General features: G+C 41.1%; 1 protein-coding gene across 3 annotated transcripts in view; it reads right to left on the reverse strand.

Moving 5' to 3' along the window:
• The window catches only part of DPYSL5 (dihydropyrimidinase like 5), a 1,161,038-nt gene that overhangs the window by 73,024 nt on the left and 1,062,674 nt on the right, over positions 1 to 25,340 (reverse strand). For all 3 annotated transcript variants that reach the window (XM_044062869.1, XM_044062871.1, XM_044062870.1), the window contains exon 12: positions 21,984 to 22,152. In XM_044062869.1, coding sequence (XP_043918804.1) covers positions 21,984 to 22,152 — 169 coding nt within the window. The remainder of the gene's footprint in view (positions 1 to 21,983; positions 22,153 to 25,340) is intronic.

The raw sequence follows: 25,340 nt of genomic DNA on the forward strand, positions 1-25,340 counted from the left end.
GGGAAAAGATAGTGTGGGAATAAAGGAAAGGAAAAGAAAGAAGAAGAAAAGGATTAGTCAGGGGTATGGCAAGAGCATAGCCAGTGGTTTGAAAGGAATAGTTTTAGGTTAGTTTTGAATAGTGGGAGAGATGTAAGGGAAGTAAGTACATTTGGTAGTTGGTTCCATATTTTACCCACTGAGTTGGAAAATAAGGTGTCACCTGCTAAGTTTTTAGATGATGTAGTATGTATCAATATTTTGTTGGAAGAGCGTAGGCTGCTCAGATTGTTGTAGGGCTTAATTAGGGTGGAGAGCATAGGAGTGTTATCAGGGTGGTAAAGGGCGTTGTGGGCAATGGTAAGTTGGTTAAATGTTATTAGTTGAGGTAGTTCTAGCCAGCCTAGTTTTTTTAGGTTTAGACAGTGGTGAGTCCTATATAGAGAGTTTTGGGCAAATCTGGCAATATTGTTATAGGCTGTGGATAGTTTGTTGAGATTATATTTGGAGAGATTAGTATAAATAGGGGAAGCATATAATAGGGTAGATATTAAGTGGGTTCTAGCTATAGTAGTTCTTGCTTCAGGAGTGAGGAAAGTTTTGATTCTGTAGAGAGAACCTAGTTTTCTGTTAGTAGATTTGATTGTAGTGTTTATGTGGTTATCAAATTTCTGTTGATTGTCAATTGTAATACCTAAGAGTTTGGTGGTAGGTTCTGGATTGATAAGGGTACCATTATTGGATGTAAGTGTGAAGTAAAGGGAGGGAGACAAATGAGTGGGTGTAAAAAGTAGGAGTTTGGTTTTCTTAGGGTTGAGGAGGAGACAATGGTTAGAGAACCAATGCTCAATAGTTGTGAAGGTCTTTTGTGTAATAGAATGAAGTTCAGATTGTTTTGAGGCAGAGCAGATAATGGTGGTGTCATCTGCATATTGAATGCAAGTTGATAGAGGGGTGGCTAGATGGAGGTTGTTAATAAAAATGGAGAACAGAAGAGGGCCTAGAATAGACCCCTGTGGAACCCCTATAGAGGTGGGAAGGAGGTCAGAGAGATGGTTATGCCAGAGTACGGCCTGTTTTCGGTTATCAAGGTAGGATGTGAACCAGTTTATGGCAGGACTGTCAAGAGAGAGAGATTTTAAATGATAGAGGAGCAGTTGATGATTGACCATGTCAAATGCTTTGGACAGGTCAACAAAGAATGCTGAGGAGAGAATATTTTTATTGCGGTTGATGTTGATAGATTCAATGAAGGATAGTAATGCTGTGGAAGTACTATGGAATGGCCGAAAGCCATGTTGACAGTTAGCTAGGAGGTTATGCTGTAATAAGTGATTTAGTAGCTGCTTGTGGATACATTTCTCCATTATTTTTGCAAGAGGGGATAGTAATGCTATAGGGCGGAAGTTGGAGTATTCCAGAGAGTCTCCACCTTTAAAGAGAGGGATAATATGTGAGATTTTCCAGATAGATGGAACTACACCTTCTTCAATGGTCCTATTAATAAGTATGGAAATGGGGTAGGCAATGGCTTTTGCACCTAGTTGGAGGTATTCAGGTGGGAGGTTGTCAGCTGAGGGGGTGGAAGGTTTTAGTTTCTGAAGCAAGGAAGAGATATAAGAGGTTGGTATGGTTTTGAGGTGGAATGGGGGTGGAGTGGGGCTGGGGGTAGGGAGTTTGGAGGTATCAGGGCATTATTGGTTTGCTAGTTTAAGTATAGTTGAGGTGAAGAAAGTGTTGAAGGCATTGGCAGTTTGTAATGGGCAGTCAGGGGTAGAGCCTAGTGGATTTGGTGTGGCCATTTTGCCAGGGGACATTAGCATATTAATAGCAGTCCAAAATTTTTTTGGTTGATGAAGGGATGATTGTTGTAGCTGAGTGTAGAAGTTCTTTTTGTCTTGCAGGATAGCTTTTTTAGTGATGTTTCTTTTTTGCCTAAAAGCTAGCTGATCAGTTGTGTTTTTAGAGGTTCGCCATTTTGCCCATGTTTTATTTCTGCTAAGGATTAGTTTCCTAGTATTGTTTGAGAGCCATTGGGCTGATTTAGATTTGATTCTTATTGTACGCATAGGGGCATGATGTTCAAGTATAGCTAGAAAAGTATTATTGAAGTAACTAACAGCATCATCTATAGGGAGAGACTTAAGAGGTGACCAGTTAATTTTCATAAGTTCATTTTGAAAGAGATTGGGGTCGAACAATATTTTGCAACGAGATGTTCTGACTAAGTTAGGGATGGTAAGATTAGTCTTATGCCTGATAATGTATGTTAGTGAGTGGTCACTAAGGTCATCGGGGAGAGTTCCTGTTGTATACATTTGATGTGGTCTATTTGTAAGTATCCAGTCAAGTAAGCTTTCCTTATTATTAAGTTTGTTTATCCTTGTAGGGGAGTTGATGATTTGAGAGAAGCCATGTAGGTTTAAGAAGATGGAAGGATTGGTTTGTTTGCATAAATTCCAGTCAATGTTAAAGTCTCCTAAGATAATAGTTTCCTGAAGGAGATTTAGAGAAAGCCAATTTAATAGGTCTTCTAATATAGTGGGGTTTTTCCCTGGGGGAAGATATGTGCAGACAATATTAATTGTTTTTTGAGGGTTTAGCTGTAGTTTAGAAATAATTATCTCAGCATTATTTTCTAATGGTAGGTTATATGTTGCTTTACTAATGAGCATTTCGCTTCTATAGAGAATTGCAACACCGCCACCTTTTTTCTTTAAGCGGTCCTGTCTGAGGATGTTATAGCCTTGGGGGGTGACTTCATTATCTTTTATAGAAGGTTTAAGCCATGTTTCTGTTAGGCAGAGGATGTCAAACTGTTGAACATCTAGAAGAGCATGAATTAGTGGTACTTTATTACAGATGCTACGTATATTTAGATGGGCAATTGAGAGAGATTTGGGGGGTTTAGTGGATGGTGTTGGTTTTATTTGGAATTGATTAGATTTAGTGGAAGTAGGGGATGAGTTTGGGCCGGGATTGGGGTGGATGTCACCATCTAATAGTAAGTGGGTTGATAAAGTATTATAATATTGAGGGGTTTTGCAGTAGTAGTCAAAATATTTTCTGGTGATATGATTTGGGTATTTAATGTGTGAGAGTCGGTGGTATTTGGCTTGCAGGTAGGAGGTATTGTAGATGGATTGCGATAACTTATGGACAGAGCTAGGGGAGCTGTCAGAGTATGTTTGTGTGGGATGGTAAGAAAAGAAGGCAGGGGTTGTTCATAGGAGGTTAAGAGATAGGTAGATGTGAGAGTAGTTAAGAGAGTTAGTAGCAATAAATCTTGGTATTGGCTAGACATGATTAGAGAGACTGTAGTAGGTAGTTAAAGTAAGGATTGGGGAAGAGTTGTTTTAAGAATATGGTTGGTGGGGGGAGGAGTATTCTAAAGTAGGAGGCTGGGGGAGGGAGGGGTTTATTATAGTGGGGAGTGGTAACAATTACAGGGTATAATAGTGGGAGGAGGTGTGATTGGACGTTAGGAGGAAAGGGAGTGTCTATGAGGGTATAAATGTAGAGATGCTAGGGGCGGGTGAGATTTGGGGGCAGGGAGGGGAGCGGAGTGAGCCCGGAGGGCGAACGGAGCGGGAAGACACAAGAGAGTGTTATAGCACAGTGAAAAAAACAATCTATAAGGTGGGGGAAACAGCAGGTAGGTATGTAAGAGGTAAGGGTAAAAGTCCAGTGAGATGTACTGTTTAGAATTCAGTCACAGTGATTACCCAGTTTGGAGTGATACAGTAGAGTGGAGGGATGTTTTGGCAGGGTCCAGAGGAAGTGAAAAGAAAAAGGGTTTGAGAAAATAGATACGGGAACAGGAGAAAAGTAAGGTATTGGAGAGTGTAGCGAAGGTAGAGAAGGGAGTAGATAGGTAGGTAGAAGGATGCCACGTAGTGGTCAGGACAGTAACTAATCAAAAACTATGCAGGTGAGAAAGGGGTAATAGAGATAGGGAGTGAGGAAGAAAGTGTAGTGAGGTGTAGTAATAGCTAAGGGGGGTGTAAGATAAGAGTCAGCACTAGTATGGTGGAGGGGGCAGAGGCTATTGGCTGCTGGCAGTCCTGTACAGGTAGCTAGACTTCTAGACCCAAGTCTTGTCTTTAGGATTAAACAAGGAGGAATAAAACATACTTTCACAGTCTGTAATGGGTGGTATCGTAGAAGAGTAATGAAACTGGAGCTTAAATGGCACAAGTTCAGGTGTTTCAGGAGGGTAGAAGGCAGTTAGGTAGGTGCTCGCAGGGTCCACCCAGTCAGACTAGTAAAAAAGAAAAATAAAAATAGTGGAGGGAGAGATAAGGATAAGGCATACAGTGAGCACAGTATAGAGCACATTCAAATAGCTCGTAGTCATACACTTAAACAAGTTGTTAAAAACATGTACATTAAATAATTTGCTGTAAGAAAAAGCTGATACTAATTATTCATAATTTGAAACAAACAATGGCAATAGGAGAAAAAAAAAAACATGGGTTAACCAGAATGTATAACACATTGATTTAACAGTTCATGTCGCCAAATAGGACTGAGTAACAAGCATGAGGGGTTAAGCGCTCAGCGACGCTTTATTTGCTTTAATGTAGTTAAATGTATTAAAGTGGCATTGTTTGTGTGAGAACGTTAGACAGGCAGAAGCTTAAAAATACTGTGTTACCACCTTAGGTAGAGCAGATTCTAAGATTGCGAATAAGGTAGGATAGGTTGGCAGAGATACTGTATGTGGTTTCAGCTAGTTAAGGAAGAAGGTATAGTGCGTGCTACAGTCTATGGAATCCGCTAGGCTAAAGAAGATGTGTTCTGTGAACAGACAACTTAGGCAGCCCACTAATAAGAGTGGAATACCGGACCAATAATGTATCGGTGCAAAAGCGCACTTACAATATAGGCCTAGAAATGGTATTTCGATGTCGTATACTATAAAAAATCTGTATAAGTTAAGAAAGGGACAAAGTAATGTTTGTAATAGCATGAAGTGGTAGGACGCCAAAAGGCACCAGAGATTAAGAGCGCATCTCAGTCGCACTAGCAGGTAGGGATAAAAAAAAAAAAAAAAAAAAAAAACTAGGAGGACGCTTACAATATCAATGAAACTGGTTAGTTAAGGGCAAAAAAGGCGCGAGTTTCATTGGTAACGCTGTGTCTACAGCTAAAGAGAAAGGGGTAAAATAACAATGTAGCATGGGAAGACATAAATCACTAAAAAGAAGACTGGCTTACTGGTGGTGAATTGCAGTGATTCACTGCCGATAAGCTAAAAATAAGGGGGACAGCTATGTAGAGTTATGTAAGTTAGACAGCTATGTAGTACTATTGGGTTTACACACTTATGCACCGCATGTCATGTTCTGTTGGAATGGAAACGCTGAAGCCGATAAAGCGAGTTATCGGGGACAGTCTGTTACCCATTAGTACCAGTTACAATATATAATGCAGGTAATTAAACACAGCAGAAGCAAGACTTAAACAAAAAGGTGACCGCTCCAAGTATAAAGAGCGGGTAGGTGCTAGCAGTGAAAGAGTATGTAGTCGTAGACTTTTAAACAGTACATACATATGTCAATATCACAGTTTTAGCGGTGGTAAAGCACCATCCAGTAGTTACAAGGAGAAAACGCTAAGTTTGTTTCCTAATTCTCATCGCATTCAAGAACAGTATGCAATTCAGACTTCCAAGATGAGAACGCTAAGGTTAACGTCGTACAGCTAAAACTAAAAGCACTGTAGGCAATACATTCAATTACATAGGAAATGCAAAACAACAACAAAGCAGCGAGCTGGTAGACAACACTTACTCGAGACTTTCGTCAGGCACCGGGTTCGGGACACACAGCAGCCACGCAGATTAAAGGAAAAGAAAGATGGCGTCCAGGGATATAGGGGTGTATATATAAGGTATCTTAGAGAGCTTGGGGGAGGGTACTGTAGGGAGGATGAATGATCCAGGTCATGGGCGGGAAACTAGCAGTGAGGAATGTAGAAGATGACTAAGAAAAGGGGTGGGAAAATAATAAAGGCGGAGTGAGGAGATAGGAGAATGGGCAGGGTAAACTATATGGGAGTGAGAAGGGGGGTAAGGTATGGAAGAAAGGAAAACCCAAGATCTAGGGGCTTGTGGGGGAGAAATTGAATGTGGGGGCTAAGGTGAGCTGGGAAGACCTTAGGGTTGGAATCTAAAGTGGAGAGGGGGACAAAACAATGTGTAAAACACTAGAGAGTGTTATAGCACAGTGAAAAAAACAATCTATAAGGTGGGGGAAACAGCAGGTAGGTATGTAAGAGGTAACGGTAAAAGTCCAGTGAGATGTACTGTTTAGAATTCAGTCACAGTGATTACCCAGTTTGGAGTGATACAGTAGAGTGGAGGGATGTTTTGGCAGGGTCCAGAGGAAGTGAAAAGAAAAAAGGGTTTGAGAAAATAGATACGGGAACAGGAGAAAAGTAAGGTATTGGAGAGTGTAGCGAAGGTAGAGAAGGGAGTAGATAGGTAGGTAGAAGGATGCCATGTAGTGGTCAGGACAGTAACTAATCAAAAACTATGCAGGTGAGAAAGGGGTAATAGAGATAGGGAGTGAGGAAGAAAGTGTAGTGAGGTGTAGTAATAGCTAAGGGGGGTGTAAGATAAGAGTCAGCACTAGTATGGTGGAGGGGGCAGAGGCTATTGGCTGCTGGCAGTCCTGTACAGGTAGCTAGACTTCTAGACCCAAGTCTTGTCTTTAGGATTAAACAAGGAGGAATAAAACATACTTTCACAGTCTATAATGGGTGGTATCGTAGAAGAGTAATGAAACTGGAGCTTAAATGGCACAAGTTCAGGTGTTTCAGGAGGGTAGAAGGCAGTTAGGTAGGTGCTCGCAGGGTCCACCCAGTCAGATTTCACAGTCTGTAATGGGTGGTATCGTAGAAGAGTAATGAAACTGGAGCTTAAATGGCACAAGTTCAGGTGTTTCAGGAGGGTAGAAGGCAGTTAGGTAGGTGCTGAGGGTCCACCCAGTCAGATTTCACAGTCTGTAATGGGTGGTATCGTAGAAGAGTAATGAAACTGGAGCTTAAATGGCACAAGTTCAGGTGTTTCAGGAGGGTAGAAGGCAGTTAGGTAGGTGCTCGCAGGGTCCACCCAGTCAGATTTCACAGTCTGTAATGGGTGGTATCGTAGAAGAGTAATGAAAGTGGAGCTTAAATGGCACAAGTTCAGGTGTTTCAGGAGGGTAGAAGGCAGTTAGGTAGGTGCTCGCAGGGTCCACCCAGTCAGATTTCACAGTCTGTAATGGGTGGTATCGTAGAAGAGTAATGAAACTGGAGCTTAAATGGCACAAGTTTAGGTGTTTCAGGAGGGTAGAAGGCAGTTAGGTAGGTGCTCGCAGGGTCCACCCAGTCAGATTTCACAGTCTGTAATGGGTGGTATCGTAGAAGAGTAATGAAACTGGAGCTTTAATGGCACAAGTTCAGGTGTTTCAGGAGGGTAGAAGGCAGTTAGGTAGGTGCTCGCAGGGTCCACCCAGTCAGATTTCACAGTCTGTAATGGGTGGTATCGTAGAAGAGTAATGAAACTGGAGCTTAAATGGCACAAGTTCAGGTGTTTCAGGAGGGTAGAAGGCAGTTAGGTAGGTGCTTCTTGGGGTCCACCCAGTCAGATTTCACAGTCTGTAATGGGTGGTATCGTAGAAGAGTAATGAAACTGGAGCTTAAATGGCACAAGTTCAGGTGTTTCAGGAGGGTAGAAGGCAGTTAGGTAGGTGCTCGCAGGGTCCACCCAGTCAGATTTCACAGTCTGTAATGGGTGGTATCAGAAGAGTAATGAAACTGGAGCTTAAATGGCACAAGTTCAGGTGTTTCAGGAGGGTAGAAGGCAGTTAGGTAGGTGCTCGCAGGGTCCACCCAGTCAGATTTCACAGTCTGTAATGGGTGGTATCGTAGAAGAGTAATGAAACTGGAGCTTAAATGGCACAAGTTCAGGTGTTTCAGGAGGGTAGAAGGCAGTTAGGTAGGTGCTCGCAGGGTCCACCCAGTCAGATCGAGACTTTCGTCAGGCACCGGGTTCGGGACACACAGCAGCCACGCAGATTAAAGGAAAAGAAAGATGGCGTCCAGGGATATAGGGGTGTATATATAAGGTATCTTAGAGAGCTTGGGGGAGGGTACTGTAGGGAGGATGAATGATTTCATTTACCCAGGGATGAACTTCTCAAATACAAACATAAACAAGTAACTAAATCTAACATTTTACGTCTCACGACTACTTATGGAAGAAACACTAATAAGTTTATTGATATTATCAAAAACAACTGGAATATTCTTTCAGCGGATCCTACATTTTCTTCCATCATAGCTCCCACTTGCTCCTTTTCTTTCAGGAAGGGCAAGAATTTGGGAGCTTACTTTAATCATTACAAACACCATTATGATTCCATGCATTTACAGTTCGCACAGACTACTATTACCGGTGATAAGCTGGTTGGCTGCATGCCTTGTGGCCATTGCAACAATTGTAAATATGTACTGAGAACCAAACAATTTTCTAGTAGTAATAGTAGTATTGTATTTGATATTAAGTTTTTTGCCAATTGCAATTCTGATTGGATTGTCTATATGGCCTGTTGCAGCTGTCATGCTTTTTATGTCGGTCAAACTTCCAGACCCTATAGGTTAAGGGTCTCGGAACACTTGAGTGATATTAAATGCAAAAGAACCAGTAATGCACTTTACAAACACACACTTAAACACAGCACAGCCAAATTTCATTTTTTGATCATTGATAAAATTATTGGTGATCGTTGCCTTAAATCTGGTTGGCATAATAAATTAAATATCAAGGAGAAGAAATGGATTGTTAAACTGGGTGGTCTTTTTTATCCTGGACTAAATGAACATCTATGAATAGAAATGAATATTTATGAGATGTCATATTAATATTTATGAGCTGTCCAATCACTTTTTGTTTTCAATCAATTATAAGGTGTAATTGACTTCAATTTGTTTCTTATAATATTACACTGATGAAGGCTAGGTGAAATCCAAGCCGAAACCGGTCTGTTTTTTGAAGCCATGATTCAATAAATTTTATTCCACAGCCCCGTGTTGCTGGCTACTTGTTTTTTGGTTCAGTTTCAATCTGCCGTGCAACTATCTCCGTGCAGGGGAATTGTTTTTGGTTGCGTTGCATTACCTTTAGTCCCCATTATCCTATATGGAAGTTGGATATAGCTGCTAGTTGAACCCGAATAGTAGCTGCAGCTGCATCTCATTAAAAAGCTTTGCCAAGAATTCTAATATAGAGGATATAGGGGCAGTGAAAGGGTCAATGTGATTACTGAAGGCCCAAAGGGAAAAATCTCTTCCATTTGCTTGTGTATAACTTCCTGGTTGATGCCTTATGAGACAAAATCAAGATACGTTTCACTGAAGGGGAAATGTCAGGAAGCCTGGCTATGTTTTGAACTGGAGCAGCCAATCTGTCAACTTGAGGGTTTGAACCGATCGGTGCAGCATCCCGCATGAATGAGTCAGGAGGTCTGGAACTGGGTCCAGAATTCACGGTTCCTCGTGGTGATGAGGCCAAAGAAAGGGGGACCATACTTGACAAGGCCAGAATGGGGTGAATAGTATTAAACTCCTTCCCAATGAGCTGGCTTTCTGAAGGACTTTGAGAATCAATCGAAAAGGGGGAAAAGCATAGAGGAGACCTAGGGGCCAATCGTGTACAATTGCAACACTTGGTGACTCCTCCAGAGGGTGGATTAGGGAAAGTAGCTGCTGCACTTGGCATTCATGGACATAGCAAAGAGATTGCAGTAAGGCTGGCCCCATTTGCGGAAAATCTTTTCTGCTACCTCTTGTTTTAGGGGCTACTTGTGAGGCGTCAGAATCTCTCTGCCGAGTTTGTCTGCTATCATGTTGGATTTCCCTGGGATGTGCATTGCTGTCAGAAAATGCTGGGAAGAGATTGCCCACTGCCATACTCTTTGGGCCTCTCGACAGAGGGAGTAAGACTTGGTTCCTCCTTGTTTGTTTATGTACCATACAACTGACATGCTGTCTGTATTGCAATTATTCCTAGCGAAAGAGAGTCTTGGAATGCTTGCAACGCTAGAAGCACCGCTCTCATCTCTAGGATGTTGATATGCAAGTGGGCCTCGTGATCCCCCCAAGTGCCTTGGACTGTCCTTCCCAGATAATATTCCCCCACCCTATCTGAGAAGCATCCATGGTCATTGTGGCTAATGGTTGTGGAAGAACAAAAGATCAGCCTAGGTTACCTGAGTAGAATGAAGTCACCAAGAAGGTCTTTCTTGCAGGATTCTGTAATTATGAGATAACTTGCAGAAAAAAACTCCAGGCGACTGCCAAGACTAAAATCATGTATTTTATTCAAAGTTGGATAAACGCTTTCACACTAGGTGCTTCAACAGATCCTAAAACACAATAAATCTAGCCACATTTAAATATCATTAAACATCCAATAAAAAACCTCATTAAATTAAACAATAAAATAATTCATTGATGTAACCTACGTTTCCTTAGAACAGGTTTTAAAGGCACAGATGCATTGAGCCCAAGTGTTCTATCAGATTGCATTCTTATAATCCATTTAGTTTCAGCAAGCTCAACTCTATTGTTATGGTCCCCACCCCTCATATCAACTGACAATACTTGCAATACCATAAACTCAAAATAATGCTGAATATTGAGTGATACAATGCATTTAATGTATTAATCTTCCTAATGTCACCAAGGTGCTGAAGGATGCATTCCTTCAGCATCCTGATGGTTTTGCCTATATAAAAAGAGTGGCATGCCTTACATCTGGACAAATATACTAGATTTTTTGATCTACAATCAGCATAAAACTTAGGAGTAAACATAAATTCAAGAGAATTTGAGCATCACTCTCTTGCTCATAAGCATCTGTTATGGGCAAGGAATTTTTTCTGCATGCATATGGAAACTGTAATACTCAGAATGTTATTTATTTGGCTAAGTGTGATTTATGTGAAGAGTACTATGTGGGTTTGACAAGCAGGACTCTTAAAGATCAGATAGCAGATCACATGGGTGATATAAAATGCAAAGTTATGGGTTCCTATGAGTACAATGAAAACGCATTATGTCGAATGCGTTTTCGTCGACACATGTAGAGTGAACAGGCAAAACAGAAAAGCGGCTGTTCAGCGAATTCTTTCCCTGGGAAAGAAGTCGCTTGACCGCTTTGTTGTTTTGCCGTGTTCTGAAGTGTAGTGTGGTACCTTGTCCGGTATAGCTTCCCAACGTGATTGTGCAACAGTTACTGACCTTAGGGTTAGGGTGCGGGTTAAGGTAAGTGCATATGTATGAAAGTGTTTACTGTTTTATATTTTGTGTTAAATGTATGGTTGAGTTACGTGTGTATGTGTTTTCAGTTGTTTTCTTTTGTTTTGGGGGGGGGGCTAGAATTAGGGTTAAGGTAAGTGTGTATGTGTTTGGAGCTGTTTATGTAAATGTGCAAGAGTTACTGACCTTAGGGTTAGGATGCGGGTTAAGGTAAGTGCATATGGTTTAAAATGTTTACTGTTTTTTTTTTCCGTTAAATTTATGTTTTTGTGTTATGTGCATATGTGTATTTAGTTGTTTACTGGTTTTTGGGGGGGATATAATTAGGACTGGATATGTGAGTATGTGTTTGGAAGTGTGTAATGTGTTTTTTTTTTGCGGGGGTTAGAATAGTGATTTCTTTCCCTAGGAAAGAAATCGCTGTTCTTTGGATTTGACATTTTCAGCTTTCACTGAAAATGTGTCGATGTAACATCGTTCGCTGTTTTAAGCATTTGATGTTGCAATATAGACCCCAAAGTTATTACTAATGCTCTGTACTAACATATCTTGCAGAAAGGGGACAATCATAGATTTAAGTTTATGATTTTGAAAGTTGTCTATTTACCTTTGCATGGGGGAGACCTAAAACTTTTAACTGAGAATGAGGAGATGAAATGGATTTTAAGAAGGAAAGCTCATTTACCACCATGATTAAATGAGACTTTTACTTTAAAACCACTGCTTAAATATTTGAATGAAAAGGTTTAATTAATATCATGTGATATGAATGGAGTATTTAAGTGTTATACAGTTTTAGTTTGATGTAAATTCGCCTGAAGAAGCCTTTTGGTGAAAGTTTTAACTTCCGACCATTAAATTTGCATCCCTTGTGTGCTTTCCAGTGCTTCATTTTTGTGCTTTATAAAGTACAAGCAGGTTTCAGGTGCCTACACAGTACTGACATCATACTGTAGGGAGAAAAGCAACCTAAGAGTTGAGTTAAACTGCTGGAGAAGGTGGAGCTTCCATTTAACATTCTCACAGACACAAATGCATATTGGCCGAGTATACTGGTTGCTTTAACTGAGACTACATAGCAAGTATTTGAAAAGATGCTTATGTACTTTACATTTGCAGACACAGTTTAACCACATTTGCCCCACAGGCTTAAGTTTATGCCCTGAATATAACAAGAATACATGTGCAGATGTATTTGTTTGCAGTTTAAAGCCAACATTCAGAATGCAGACTAAGACATTGTCACACTCTGCTCAAGAGTCAAACTTAAACCCAAGTTTATCACCAATGCACAACTTTTCAATCCAGACTTCTAAGAACATTAATTACAACATTCTTTCTCAGTTATATTAACAGGCCTTTTTGTCTCAAAACTATTTTACATACTCTGCCTCTTGCTTTCATAGTATCTACAGAATGCAGTTCTTTGCTTTGTTTGTAGACACCATTTTGGACAACATGTTGTGACAGCATGTGTTGTACCATCTCTTTTTATATTTATATTATTTCTATACCTTCTAGACTTTTGTTTCTCATTTTTCTTAAAGTCTTAATTTTACATCATTCAATATAATCAGTTAAAGATTCACAAGCACAACACACAGTTATTTTCTAGTGTCAGGTTCAATTCTTTCAACGGCCTGCCTCTTGTCTGGTTATTTCTTATACCAGAAACTATTCTGTCTCTGATTAATGAATGGCATTGTTCTCCAAATCCACAACCATGCACCTTGTCACTTAAGTCACATATGCATCAAAAGTTTGTAGGAAACAATGCATGCCTTACATAGGGCAGATTACTCTATGACTTACAGTAAAACTACAATTTATGCTGAGCTGCTTTTGGTCTCATCTTTTACAGCACAAATATTAAATACAACTGCCAGCTTCTTCGCCTATGATATGAAGACACATAGCACACTGCTTCTTGTCGGCTTTTTCAGTGACACTCAGTGAAATACAACTCAGATCTTTGACCCAGGACTTCTAGTTTCCTGACAGGCTCACCTCCAGCTTTAGATTCATCAGTGGTTGTACTGAAGCTGACAAAACTGAAAACAGATCTTTCCAAAAAGTGAAATTTTAATTATATTCATATAGCTCAAGGATGATCTATATTTTATGCTGTTTACAAGTGAGAATGTTCTATTATGTTAAAACAAATTTAATTAGGTGGACTGTATTTTAGAAAAGAAAAACTGGAACATATACAGTGAGATATTGCTCACAGAATTTGGGCATGAAATGCAAAGGACATCCATGAAGTAGCTGGGAAAAACAGACAAAAACTGAATTGTGTAGATGTGTCAGTAATCAAAAATAAACAAATGGATAATTCTACCATATTGAATTTAATTCTGTTACCATGTTATGGCTTCCAGACTAATGTTCTTGTCATGTCAAAACCTTCCCTGTCACAAGACTCAAATACACAAGATACACAAGCTCCTTAAAGGTATACTAAAGGTATGCTCCATGAATTATCATCATCTAGAAGGTGGTATGTTATATGCGTTTGTTGGTGTTGCTGAGGTCTAGAATGAGGTAGACATAATCTGTCCCCTCTGGGATCAGAATGAGGTAGAGGTTGGACCTCAGGTCTCATTCTTAAAGAAGGATGACCTCTAAATTCCCTCAGATGAGTAAAGTCTGAACCTGTCGTGAGAGCTCTGCAGTCACAGCCTGAGCTGTTAACACAGCTCTTTCTGTGGACAAACTGAAGAATTCTAATGTGTGGTTGACCATGAAGAAGCCATTTGTTCTTGGTGATGACTCTGCAAGCCAGGTAAAACCATCATCTCGCTGGGCAACACAAGACTGTAGTCAGGGATGTGAATACTAGGCCAGTGGAAGTATCCTCTTGGATGACATAGCTGATATACCAAACACTGCAAAACTATATGACTAAGTGCTTTCTTTGGTCTGCAATGTGGTTACTCTTCCTAGGGAAGGTTTGGCTAAGACTAGATGAGAAAGACATGGAGGAAGGCTTAGAGAGATCTGCAATGGTAGAAGGGCCTGTTCATTTTCAACAGGTCAACCACCAGGCCATGAGAAGAATAGTTTAATAAGACCTCTCATATGAAAGAGGCATCCAGGATAGAATATTTCACTTTAAAGGAGGACAACCTCTATCAGGCTATCCTGCAAAGGCAGATTTCTCAGACAGCATTCTTAGCTGTAGTATTACAGCAATTAAAACTATAGTGAGCAAAAGGAAAACTCACTCTGGAGGTCACTCAGAGTCTTTATCACTCCCTCCTTCAGCCCAAATGCAGAGAAGACGGAAAGCTTCTTCAGTGGCTGGTCCACTTCTGAAAACTATAACATGGACAGGTGAGATGAATAGCTAAGGGCTCTAACCCTCAAATGGCAGAGGGGAATACTCACATACCAACTCTAGCCAAGGCTTTAGACTTTTAATAAGGCCAAGGGTGGAAAATACAAAAGGAGGCTGGGCTCAAATCCCTCTTTGCATATAGGTTCATAGGTTCATAGGTTCATACTAGGCTATCTGCCCTAGGGCATTTATAAGCCTAGCCAGAGTGTGTTTGGCTTTCACCACCCATTTTAAATTAATTTTGCTATGCCTTTTTTTGAGGTTGGTATACTGTGCCTCTATCTAACAGTGACACAGAAGTGATAGCCAGGGTAAACCTACGATCTCCCATCCTCTCATCAAGATTCCTCTTGAAGAGAGTCAATGTGGGACTCTGCCTAACCTGGACTGGGATTTTATTCCAGAGTGAAGGGATTCTCTGGGTTATGAATCTGTCTCTCCAGCATGTCCTATTTATTTCAGTGCTGAGGTTCAAGTCTCTCAAGCGCGTAGCTCGATGGGATTTGAATTTTCTGAGGTGCAGCATGTCCATTAATTCTGGGTTGGACATGGCTTTATACGTCAGGCACAGATCGCCTCTGAGCCGGCGGTATGCCACTGAGTAGAGCTGGAGTTTCTTTAACCGGGCAGCATATGGCATCTGTTGAGCCCTTTGATCCTCTTGGTGAGGTACTTTTGGGGTCTTTCCAGTTGCTGCAGGTGTCTGGTAAGGTACATCCCAAAAGGGGCATTGTACTCAATTATGGGCCTGATGAGGGATAAGTAAAGAGGTACGATGACCTCCCCTGATCTAGATGTGAATCTCTTCATGATTAGGTGGGCTATATAAAATGTTTTTCTAACCACTTTGGCCACGTGGTTGTCAAATGAGAGATTGCTATCAACTTGGGTCCCCAGGTCCCTAATGACTTCTTCTGTACTTAATGGATTACCACCTATGTGGTAATTTGTGGGCACTTTGTTTTTGCCAAAAGGGATGACTATACACTTTTTGGTGTTAAGCTTGAGGCCATGGCTCTGGCACCAGTTGTCTGTTTCTATGAGGCCCTTTTGGAGGATGCTTGCGTCGGCTGGAGAGTTGATTATGGCACCCAGTTTGCAGTCATCTGCGAACTTGGTCAGCCACAGTCCTTCCGTGTTGGCCTGTACCGCCGAGAAATATATACCGAACAAGAGAGGTCCCAGGACTGAGCCTTGTGGGACGCCACTTGTAACTGGTTTGGAGTCTGACATGGCTCCAGCAATTCTAACCATGTGGGTTCTGTCCTTGAGCCAGTTTGCAACCCATCTAGTGACATAGGGGTTTATATTTAAGCTGGTGAGCTTATCTATAATGCCCGAGTGAGGTATTGTATCGAAGGCTTTTGCGAGGTCCAGGTAGGCTGTGTGGACCACCTTCCCCTCGTCAATGGCCTTGGTGACTGTTTCAAAGAAATCGACCAGGTTTAAGAGGCAGGATCTGCCCTTAACAAAGCCAAACTGGGTAGGATCCAGTGTCTGTAGGTCCCCAATATCTTTATTTATGAGGTCCATGATGATCCTTTCCATAGCTTTGCAGACCAAGCTAGTCAGGCTTATGGTGCGATAGTTTCCAGGATCCGTTGAGGCACCACCTTTGTGGAGAGGGACCACTGTTGCTGTACGCCACTCTTTGGGTACATATCCTGTAGTAAGGCTAAGATTGAACAGTAGTTTTATGTTTGGGTTTAGCTCTTCTTGGAGTTCATGTAGGATGCAGCCCGGGACACCATCTGGTCCGATTGATGCTGTGTTTTTTGCTTTGGAGAGGGCGGCTCTTACCTGAGCATCTGAGATGTCAGGGGGGCAGCACTCTGTTGGGATAGATATTTGCCCTTTTGGTGGGGAGAGGGGGGAGAAGTTTGCACTGAACCTGTCAGCTAGGATGTTGGCAATGTCTGTGGGCTCGGTGTATTTTTTGTCATTTTGGACTAATTCTGAGCATATCTGGGAATTCCTACCCAGGTTCCTAACATAACTAAAGAAAGCCTTGTGATTATCCTTAGTGTCCTGTGCAATTTTTCAGTCGAAGCTGTCCTTAGACGATTTTATGAGTGCCCATAGTTTTTTGCTAATACTGATCAGAGATGCCTTCCCTTTTTGGGATTTTGCTCTATCATGTAGTAGCTTCCTCCTTCTATTGTATAGTTTGTTTATGGCTGGGGTCCACCAGACAGGACGTCTGCCTTTGGAGGATTGGGTCTTGGTTTTATTTGGGATTGCATGATCCATGCATTCCTGAAGGTGTTCACAGAATGCGTTTATAAAGGATTCTGCGATCTGGGCCGTATTTTCCACTGGCCCGGGGGCTTTGAAGGATTTCGCCTCGGTTTTGAGGCATGTGAAATTTGCTTTAGAGAAGTTTTTCACTGTGATTTTCTGGGCAGGGGGTGGGGTCGGGATGTGAATATCCAGTGAGATTAGTTTATGGTCTGATCTTACCAGTGAGGGATACACTTCTGGTCTGGAGCATTGTGTCCCCATGTTGGTGATGATCAGGTCCAGTATGTTTTCCCCTCTTGTGGGAGTGATAACAAGTTGTTCCATAGCATTTGAGTTTATAAATTCTATGAACCTTTGGGCTAGGGTGTTGGAGCTAGAGTAATGCTCCCAGTCTATGTTTGGGTAGTTGAAGTCGCCCAATATAATGGTGTTTGGAGAGACCAAATATTTTTCAGTATTCTCAGGAAGGCCAAGTGGGGTTCCTGTGTTTGGGAGGGTGGTCTGTAGCAGGCTATAAACTGGAAGGCAGTTTTACCCACAGTTAGTTGCACATGGATAGTCTCTGATGCTTCGTGCTGTGCCACCAACCTAGAGGTGTGGGTATCTTTGATGAATATTGATACTCCCCCTCCTTTTGTGGTTCGGTCCAAGTTTTGGGGCCGAAAACCATGGTATGAGGTATAACCTGGTAGTGCTGGGGTGCTCTCGGGAGCCTTGAACCAGGTTTCTGTTACTGCACAGATATCGATGTTCTCCATGCTAAGGAGAGTTTCGAGTGCGTGCATCTTGAGGTTTAGACTTCTGGCATTGAGCAGCATTACTCTTAGTTTCTTATCCCTTGTGATACCTATGGAGGTGGGTTTGTCTTTTGAGCCTTGCCTAAAAAAGGCACTATGGGGGTAGCAAGAGCCTTTGCCAATATCCGAAAGCCCAGGGGTGACAGGTGCAAGCCGTCCCTTGCGAAGCATCGTGGCTTGTCGAGCATGTCATCCCAGGCTCACAGGCATTGGATCCCCTTTGAATGACACCAACACTTAAGCCAATTGTTGAAATTGATCATCTTGTCTTCATATTGTGGCATCATTCTTGGTGAGGGTAAGATGCTACTCAAGGTCAGGGTCATACCGGCCTGGGCTACATGCTCAGAGAGCTCCTCTATGTCTCTTTTCATGTAGTCCAGGAAGGTACGTCTCAGGTCATTCACACCAGCATGGACAATGACTGAGTCATATTTGTACTTGCCTTGGAGTGACCTGAGTGCTTGTGTTATGTGGCGGATCCTAGCGCCTGACAGGCAGCTCACCGTGACCTTCTCCTTGTTCAGCCTGGTGAGCGGGACGTTAGTGTGCCTGACGATAGAGTCACCTATTACAAGTGTATCAGGTGTGTTGTTTAGCCTTAAGGGCTGTGACTGTTCGGCACACTGGCTTTGTGAGCTATGTGTTGCACATGTTTTGTTTTGGGGTAGCGGTTGCTTGGGTGTCTGCTTTGGAGGTCTCTGCTGCTTAGACAGATTTTTATTTAGAGCCTCCGAGTATGTTTTTGTGTGTTTATGTGTTTGGTTTGATGTCGTGGTAGGTCTATGTGAGACTGGAATTGTAGTGAGTGTGGTTTCCTTCTCCTCCTGACTGGTTACGCCAGTACTGAGTTGAGAGAGCTTAGCCTCCAGTTTGGCTATATGGTTGCATCTCTCACATGTGTTGGGAGGAGGAGAGGGTTGTCTGTGTACATGAGGCAGTTGTAACATTGCCTCAAGATTCCCAGATTCACCAGCTGGACCGGAGAGGAGATTGACAACTGACCTTTGGGCATGCTAGAATAGTATTGGGAATTCCTTTATAATTGAAAAAAGGGCCAATGGGGAACAAGGTACTCAAGGGGAGTTTGTGAGGGTGTAGTGCTTTTAATTTTTTAGAGCTGACTTATATAATTGCTTTAGTGAGCAAGTGCCAGGTAACTTAAATGCAATGTGTTACAGGTAACTTAAATGCAAAAACGACAAACAGTAACTTTTTTCAAGTGAAACAAGGAAATAAGTACAGTAAGCAATGCAGATATCACTAGGGATCCACAGAAGTGCTAAAAGGCCGCGTTTTAGGTGGAATTAGCATTTCAGGGAAATAAACAAACAACAAGCATACAAATAAAGCTAGATTCAGCAGGCCTGGATCTAGTCTATGCTACAGCAAACAAGGTGTACCAATTTCAGTAAGAAACAGTTAGAATATGCAGGCACTATAAGCCTCTAACCAGAAATTCCCTGCTCAGAAGGGCAGAGTCCAGCTTCTCCTCCCACAAGAGTGCAGACCGCAATCCTTCTTAACCTAAAATAACTGGCCTGAAGCCCAAGTGCTTAAACCAGAACTAATACACTTTTAGAATAACAGACACTGAGCTCTCAATCAGCAGTTCCCAACTTAGGATGCAAGCTACCTGTCCTGCCACCACAGTGCAGGTCACAAACCTTCCTAATGTAAAACAACTGGTCTGACGCCCAAGTGCATAATCCAAAAGACTTAGAAATGATAGCTACACTTTAATCAAGTTACTACCAGCAGTAATAAATACAACTGAATACTTTAAAGAATACTTGGATTAGTGCTCAAGTTATACAAACAAAGCTAGATTTAGCAGGCCTGCATCTAGTCTATGCTACAGCAAACGAGGTGTACCAATTTCAGTAAGAAGCAGTTCAAATATGCAGGCACTATAAGCTTTAACCAGAAATTCCCAGCTCAGAAGGACAGAGTCCAGCCTCTCCTCCCACAAGAATGCAGAACACGAACCCTCTTAATGTAAAATAACTGGCCTCAAGCCCAAGTGCTTAAACCAGAATTAATACACGTTTAGAATAACAGACACTGAGCCCTCAATCAGCAGTTCCCAACTTAGAAGGATGTACGCTACTTGTACTGCCACTACAGTGCAGACCACAAACCTTCCTAATGTAAAACTGGTCTGAAGCCCAGGTGCTTAAACTAAAAGGCTTACAATGAGTTACACCAAGCAGTAATAAATACAATTGAGTACTTTTAAGATGACGCAAAAGCAAAATAAAGTAGGAAAAAACACAAATATAGTAAAAGCAGATAAATTTTTTTTTTTTTTTTTTTTTGAAAGAGAGAAAGGAGTAGCAGAAACTAAGCTGATTGGCCTTCTCAAATGCTCTCCCTGTACTGGGTAGAATGAGGTAATGACAATAGACTGGGAGGAGGGTCCCAGATCAAATTTACACTAGGGGCGGGCAACTGCAAAGCCACCAACTATAACAATGTTACTCACAGCTGAAAAGCAGCAGTGAGCCTTTAAATGAAAGTTTTAAACAGCTAAAGGAGCCACTAGAAAGAAAGAGTTTAACTGCAACAAGTTATCATAAACAAACAACCCAACAGATGCTTAATAAGAGTGGACAATTTCCAGTTAATACCTCACACACAGTGAAACTAGCTAGAAAAAATACACAGTACACAAAGTGCTATAAACAACAAAGAAATAAAGAACAAAATAAACAAAAAAACAGGATACTTAATGTTATATATTGTAGCTCCGAGGTTTGACTTGTGGGGGATGGAAATGATTTGAATAACCTTCATGGCTATTCAGATCTGATGAATGCCTAACAATGTAGTACTTCTCATTCGAGAGTGAAAAACAGCAGTTGTTTTTATGTTTTTTTTCTGATCAGCTCATTTATTCTTATCAGTATTACTGGGCTACCACAGGTCTTGTATGCTGTGAGTGCAGCTTGCTCCTTCGGCCAAGCTACTTATCAATCATTACACACTAAAAACTAGCTAAAAGCAGTCTGTAGAGCCTACTCACAATCTGGTTTACTATTAGACAAAGTTTAAGGGAAGTGTCCTATAATGATGAACTCCGGTAGCTGCAGCTCTTGCTTGAGTCATGTTAAAATGTGTAAGCTAGGGAGGGGTACACATTATTAAACATCTATATTTGCACTTTAAAGTCTGACTTCTACTGGGTCTCCATCACTGCCTGATTTTGCACTCCTCCTTGCCACTCCAGCTTCCTCTAAGATCACTTTTTTCTTTTGTAATGTTACATTGCAGTTTGAAGACTTCAATTAAACAACCGCGTAATGAAAAGTACACATTATATGTACTATCTTTGTCAAACAGTTCAGCACTAAGGGATTAAACACATGTACAATGAAATGTTTCCACATTGTAGCTGCTGTTGCAGCCCCTTAATTCTGTACTGTACAAAAAAGTGTATGCAACAAATGCTTGCCGAGATCTGTAAATTTCAACAAGTAAATAGACTCCTAATAAAGGAAAAACTGTCCTGTTGCTGTAGGGAAGCACCTCTAGACAAACCACACTGCAAGATATCATTTCTTTCTTAAACTGGATCTGAGATGGCAGCAGAGAGGGGTGAGAGCATCACAACTTTAAATAAAAAAAAGGAAAGGAAGAAAGGAGAGCAAGAGAAACAGACATAGAAAAAGAAGTAAAGTGGAAACTGGAAGACAGATGTTGGGCCTTTAATTTTTGTTCATATATTAGCCTGCATATAACCTGTTGTTGATGGCTGTTATGTTCTTCACATTAAACTACAGTAGTGTTATTCATACGCCTTTAAAGCTGGTCTCCATTGCTGCCCTCCTGCAATATTTAAAATGAGTTTTGACTGCTTTCAGCTGATGCACTTGACATGATGACACCCAGCTCTGCTGGAGCTCCATCTGCCTCACATTTTCTACAGTTCTGCTGACATCCACAGACTCCATAAATGTGATATATAATGGCTCATGACAGAAAGATTACATTATAACAAAAACAGAAGAATACACGACCACATTATCTGATCTTGATACAAAGAGCACATAATCTGGTTCCTTTTTCTGGGCAAAAGGATCTAAGGAATACCGTCATGCTCATATTTCAAAATGATTCATCCTTAAAATGTTGTGACTAAGGATCTAGAAGTCTAATCTGTCATGGTCCAGTAAAAAGCAGTTATATAGTTTCATTCTGAGAAAGCCAATCTGGAACAAAGAATATAAATGTTAATCTGCTGAGCCTGCATTCATCACTATTCTACTTCTGATGTTTCTCATAGTCTTATATTTCTGCGGGTAGATTTAAATGCTTACCAGACAAGCTGAAGCTGGATTCATGAAGGTTTCTTATACCACCGGGTCGTGTAACAGGTCCAGTTGGAGTAGTTGCATCTGATTTTCCAGTCTCTGTTTTCCTAGTGATTACTACAGCTGCAACATCTCCTAAGTAGGGGGCACGTTCTACAGGTGTCAAGTTTTGACTCTATAAGATAAACAATTGCAATTAAGATTTTGCCATTAAATATAAATAAGTTTCTTAACTGCCTACAGAAAACTACAGACTTTGGAGAATGAAGGAACAATTGTATTGCTAGCAGCTTTCTTCTTAGGACAGCATGCAAGCTTAGGAGCTGCATTCATTTTTAAAACAAGTTATTACCCCGCTCTTTCCCAGGCTACCATCTGACATTCCACTAATCCTGTCCCCAGTTATTCAGACATTATTTAGATCTAAAACTGAATTATTCTCCCTGGGAGAAAGATGCTGCTTCCATTCCAGTAGATTCATAATGTAACTCAGCTGGTCTTAAAGGTGGCAAAACCAAAACTAGGCAAATTTGGACCCAGTCATTCATAATGGGAAGACAATGCATTACCTAAAAGACTATCAAGTGTTTACTACTTTTTTCATAATACTTCCACTTAATCTACTACAGAATTCTGAACAACACAGATGAGCACAAGCACACACAATGCACATAGCAAAACTGTTTTTCTTTTCAATTGTTAACTGTCTAAATTCACCTGCCACAATTGTATTGTTTTTCAGGAGTGACCTGGGAACCCTGTATCGTTCTGACACAACTGTCTTGTTTTTCAGGAGTGACCTGGGAACCCTGTCTCGTTAACTGACTTGCTCAAATTTACACAGTAAGCAAATGTAAAACATAACAATATATCCCTATTTCAAAATGGATAAAAATGACAACAGGTGATAAAGCAGCTCAAGCCCTCCAGGTATAGGGCTTTGGAACTTCTCCAGGATTAACATAACATCTAGGGTGCAGCACCTCAGCAACGTTATATATAGCCGGGGATGACATTACACACATAATCTTTTTAGAATAATGATTCTGTGACATGAAAACATTAAGAAAATTCAGACTTGTGTTTCAACAAATTGACCCTCACACACTACACCTTAAGAAAATATAATCAATACAACTAAGCATTTTTCCATGTCTGGCACACGTGCACCCTAACTTATCAGTTTCACCAAGTTATATATCATGCTAATGTTTTCAAAAGTAACCCTATGGATACTCAGTCTGTCTTCCTATAGACTGACCTGTGAAGCAGAATGTGTACTTTTATACTGGTTAATCAGTACTAAATGCCCAAGACTTAAAGATGTGCTGCTGTCTACATGATTCTGTGCCATCCAGTATAAAATCATGGCTAGACATTTCTGCAGACCTTGGGTTTTGCAGACATGTCTAGCCTTGGGTTTTGTAGTTATAGCTAGACATGTCTGCAAAACCCAAGGTCTGTACAGGATTCTTTGCCACTCAGTCTAGGTCTAAGGATATGACTAGACATACCTGCAAGAGGATGGATTCTTTCTCAAGTTCTATAGCTCTTATACAGCACAAAACATGAAACTGTATTTGTATAAAACCCATATATCAGATAAAACACTTTATACAATGATGTACACAGCAAACTTATCAATTATAAAATATAACCAATTCAAAGCAAAATGCCTGTAGACTAAATATATTCTGTAGACTTATAGTCTTACGCAAAAGCAAAGTAAAAAAATCTGTCAGTAAGGTCTGTAAAAGCAAAGGGCACAGCAACATCTGTAATCTCAACCCATGATGTCTCCAGCAGCCCACCATGAGGTTAACAAAGGAAAACACAGTGCATGTATAAATGCAGAAAGGCATTCTGATACCATTAACCCTTGTTAGGTAGAGCCTATGATAAAAGTGATCTGGTGACAAAGTGGAACTGAAAAGTTTGACAGATAAAACAAAACTCCAAATTCCACCTGCCCCCACTACCTTTTACTGTTATACATCCCCTGACTCCTCCCCACCCAACACCTCTCCAATCACAATACACCTAAGCCAAACCCCACCCACCTCAAACATCCACCCCTCCTACAATGCTCTACATAACATCTCTCCCTATAGCCCTATTTGCCCTACTAATCTCTCTCTCTTCTCTTACCTATCTCAAACTTGTTCCCAACCATTGTCATAACTCTCACACACACTCCACTACATCTTACCATCAACCTCACTTCCCATCCTACTTATCCATCTCACATGAACTCTTTACCTCTAACCCAATCTCTTTTTTCAAACCAAAACTGCTCCCAACCCAACCCCCCTGTACTCACCTCTTAAATGTGTTACCAGAAAATCACTACTCTTAAACAACCAAGCTACTCTTGCCCAACACACTGCCTCACTCATCTACTCCACCACATCTCTCTTTCACTATCTGGTGACATCCTCCCCTACCCTGGACCCATCTCTGACATCAGTCTCACCAAACCCTCCACTCAGCCCACAAATTCAAAGTCCATTCGCCTTACAACACAATGCACAAAGTCTAAAAAACAAAATCCCTAAACTCCATGCCTGGCTCCTCCCATACCACCCTGACATTACCGCCGTTTTTGAAACCTGGCAGAAAACCTATATAAAAGACAGTGAAATCCTACCACTGGGTTTCCAATTCATTCACAACGACAGAGCCCACAAAAAAGGAGGTGAATTAACAATAACCTACCCCACCTCCCATAGCATAACTCCCTATTCCAATAAAATACCAACCTTTGCCAACGCTGAAATTATAATAGGTTTACTAAAAATAAACAACCAGAAGTCCATATGTATCGCTGCCCTCTATATTCCCCCTGGTGATAATACTAAAATACTTGAAAACATCCTGTCCTGGTTCTCCTCCAATATAAAAAATGAAACCTATATACTTGGTGATACCAACATCAACTAGAATACTATTAACTCTGAAGCCCTGTTCCACACAATCAACATGTATAACATCTCCCAACTAATTCAATCTCCAGCTAGACCAAATACCTCTGGTACCATTCATTGATTGGATCCTAACAACTCACCCAAACCTTATCACCAAAGCTGGAATATTACCTTATCCTCTCAGCGATCACCTACCAGCCTTCGCTGACCATTTCCCATCTCCACTGCATAAACAACACCACTACATCCAAACCTGCAACCTCTTCGTTTTCAACCCTCTAACTTTCTCTGAAAGCTTAAAGCATACTGACTGCTCCCCTTTAAAAACCCTTCCTCTAGATGATGCCATTTCCTGCTTTAACCACTCATTCCTAACCCTTCTCAATCAGCAAGTCCCCCCTCAAACCAAACGCATCAAAACCAATCCCTGCCCATGGTT

The sequence above is a fragment of the Protopterus annectens genome, chromosome 2.part1 (assembly GCF_019279795.1).
Source record: "Protopterus annectens isolate FY-2018-M chromosome 2.part1, PAN1.0, whole genome shotgun sequence".
Classification (NCBI taxonomy): domain Eukaryota; kingdom Metazoa; phylum Chordata; order Ceratodontiformes; family Protopteridae; genus Protopterus; species Protopterus annectens.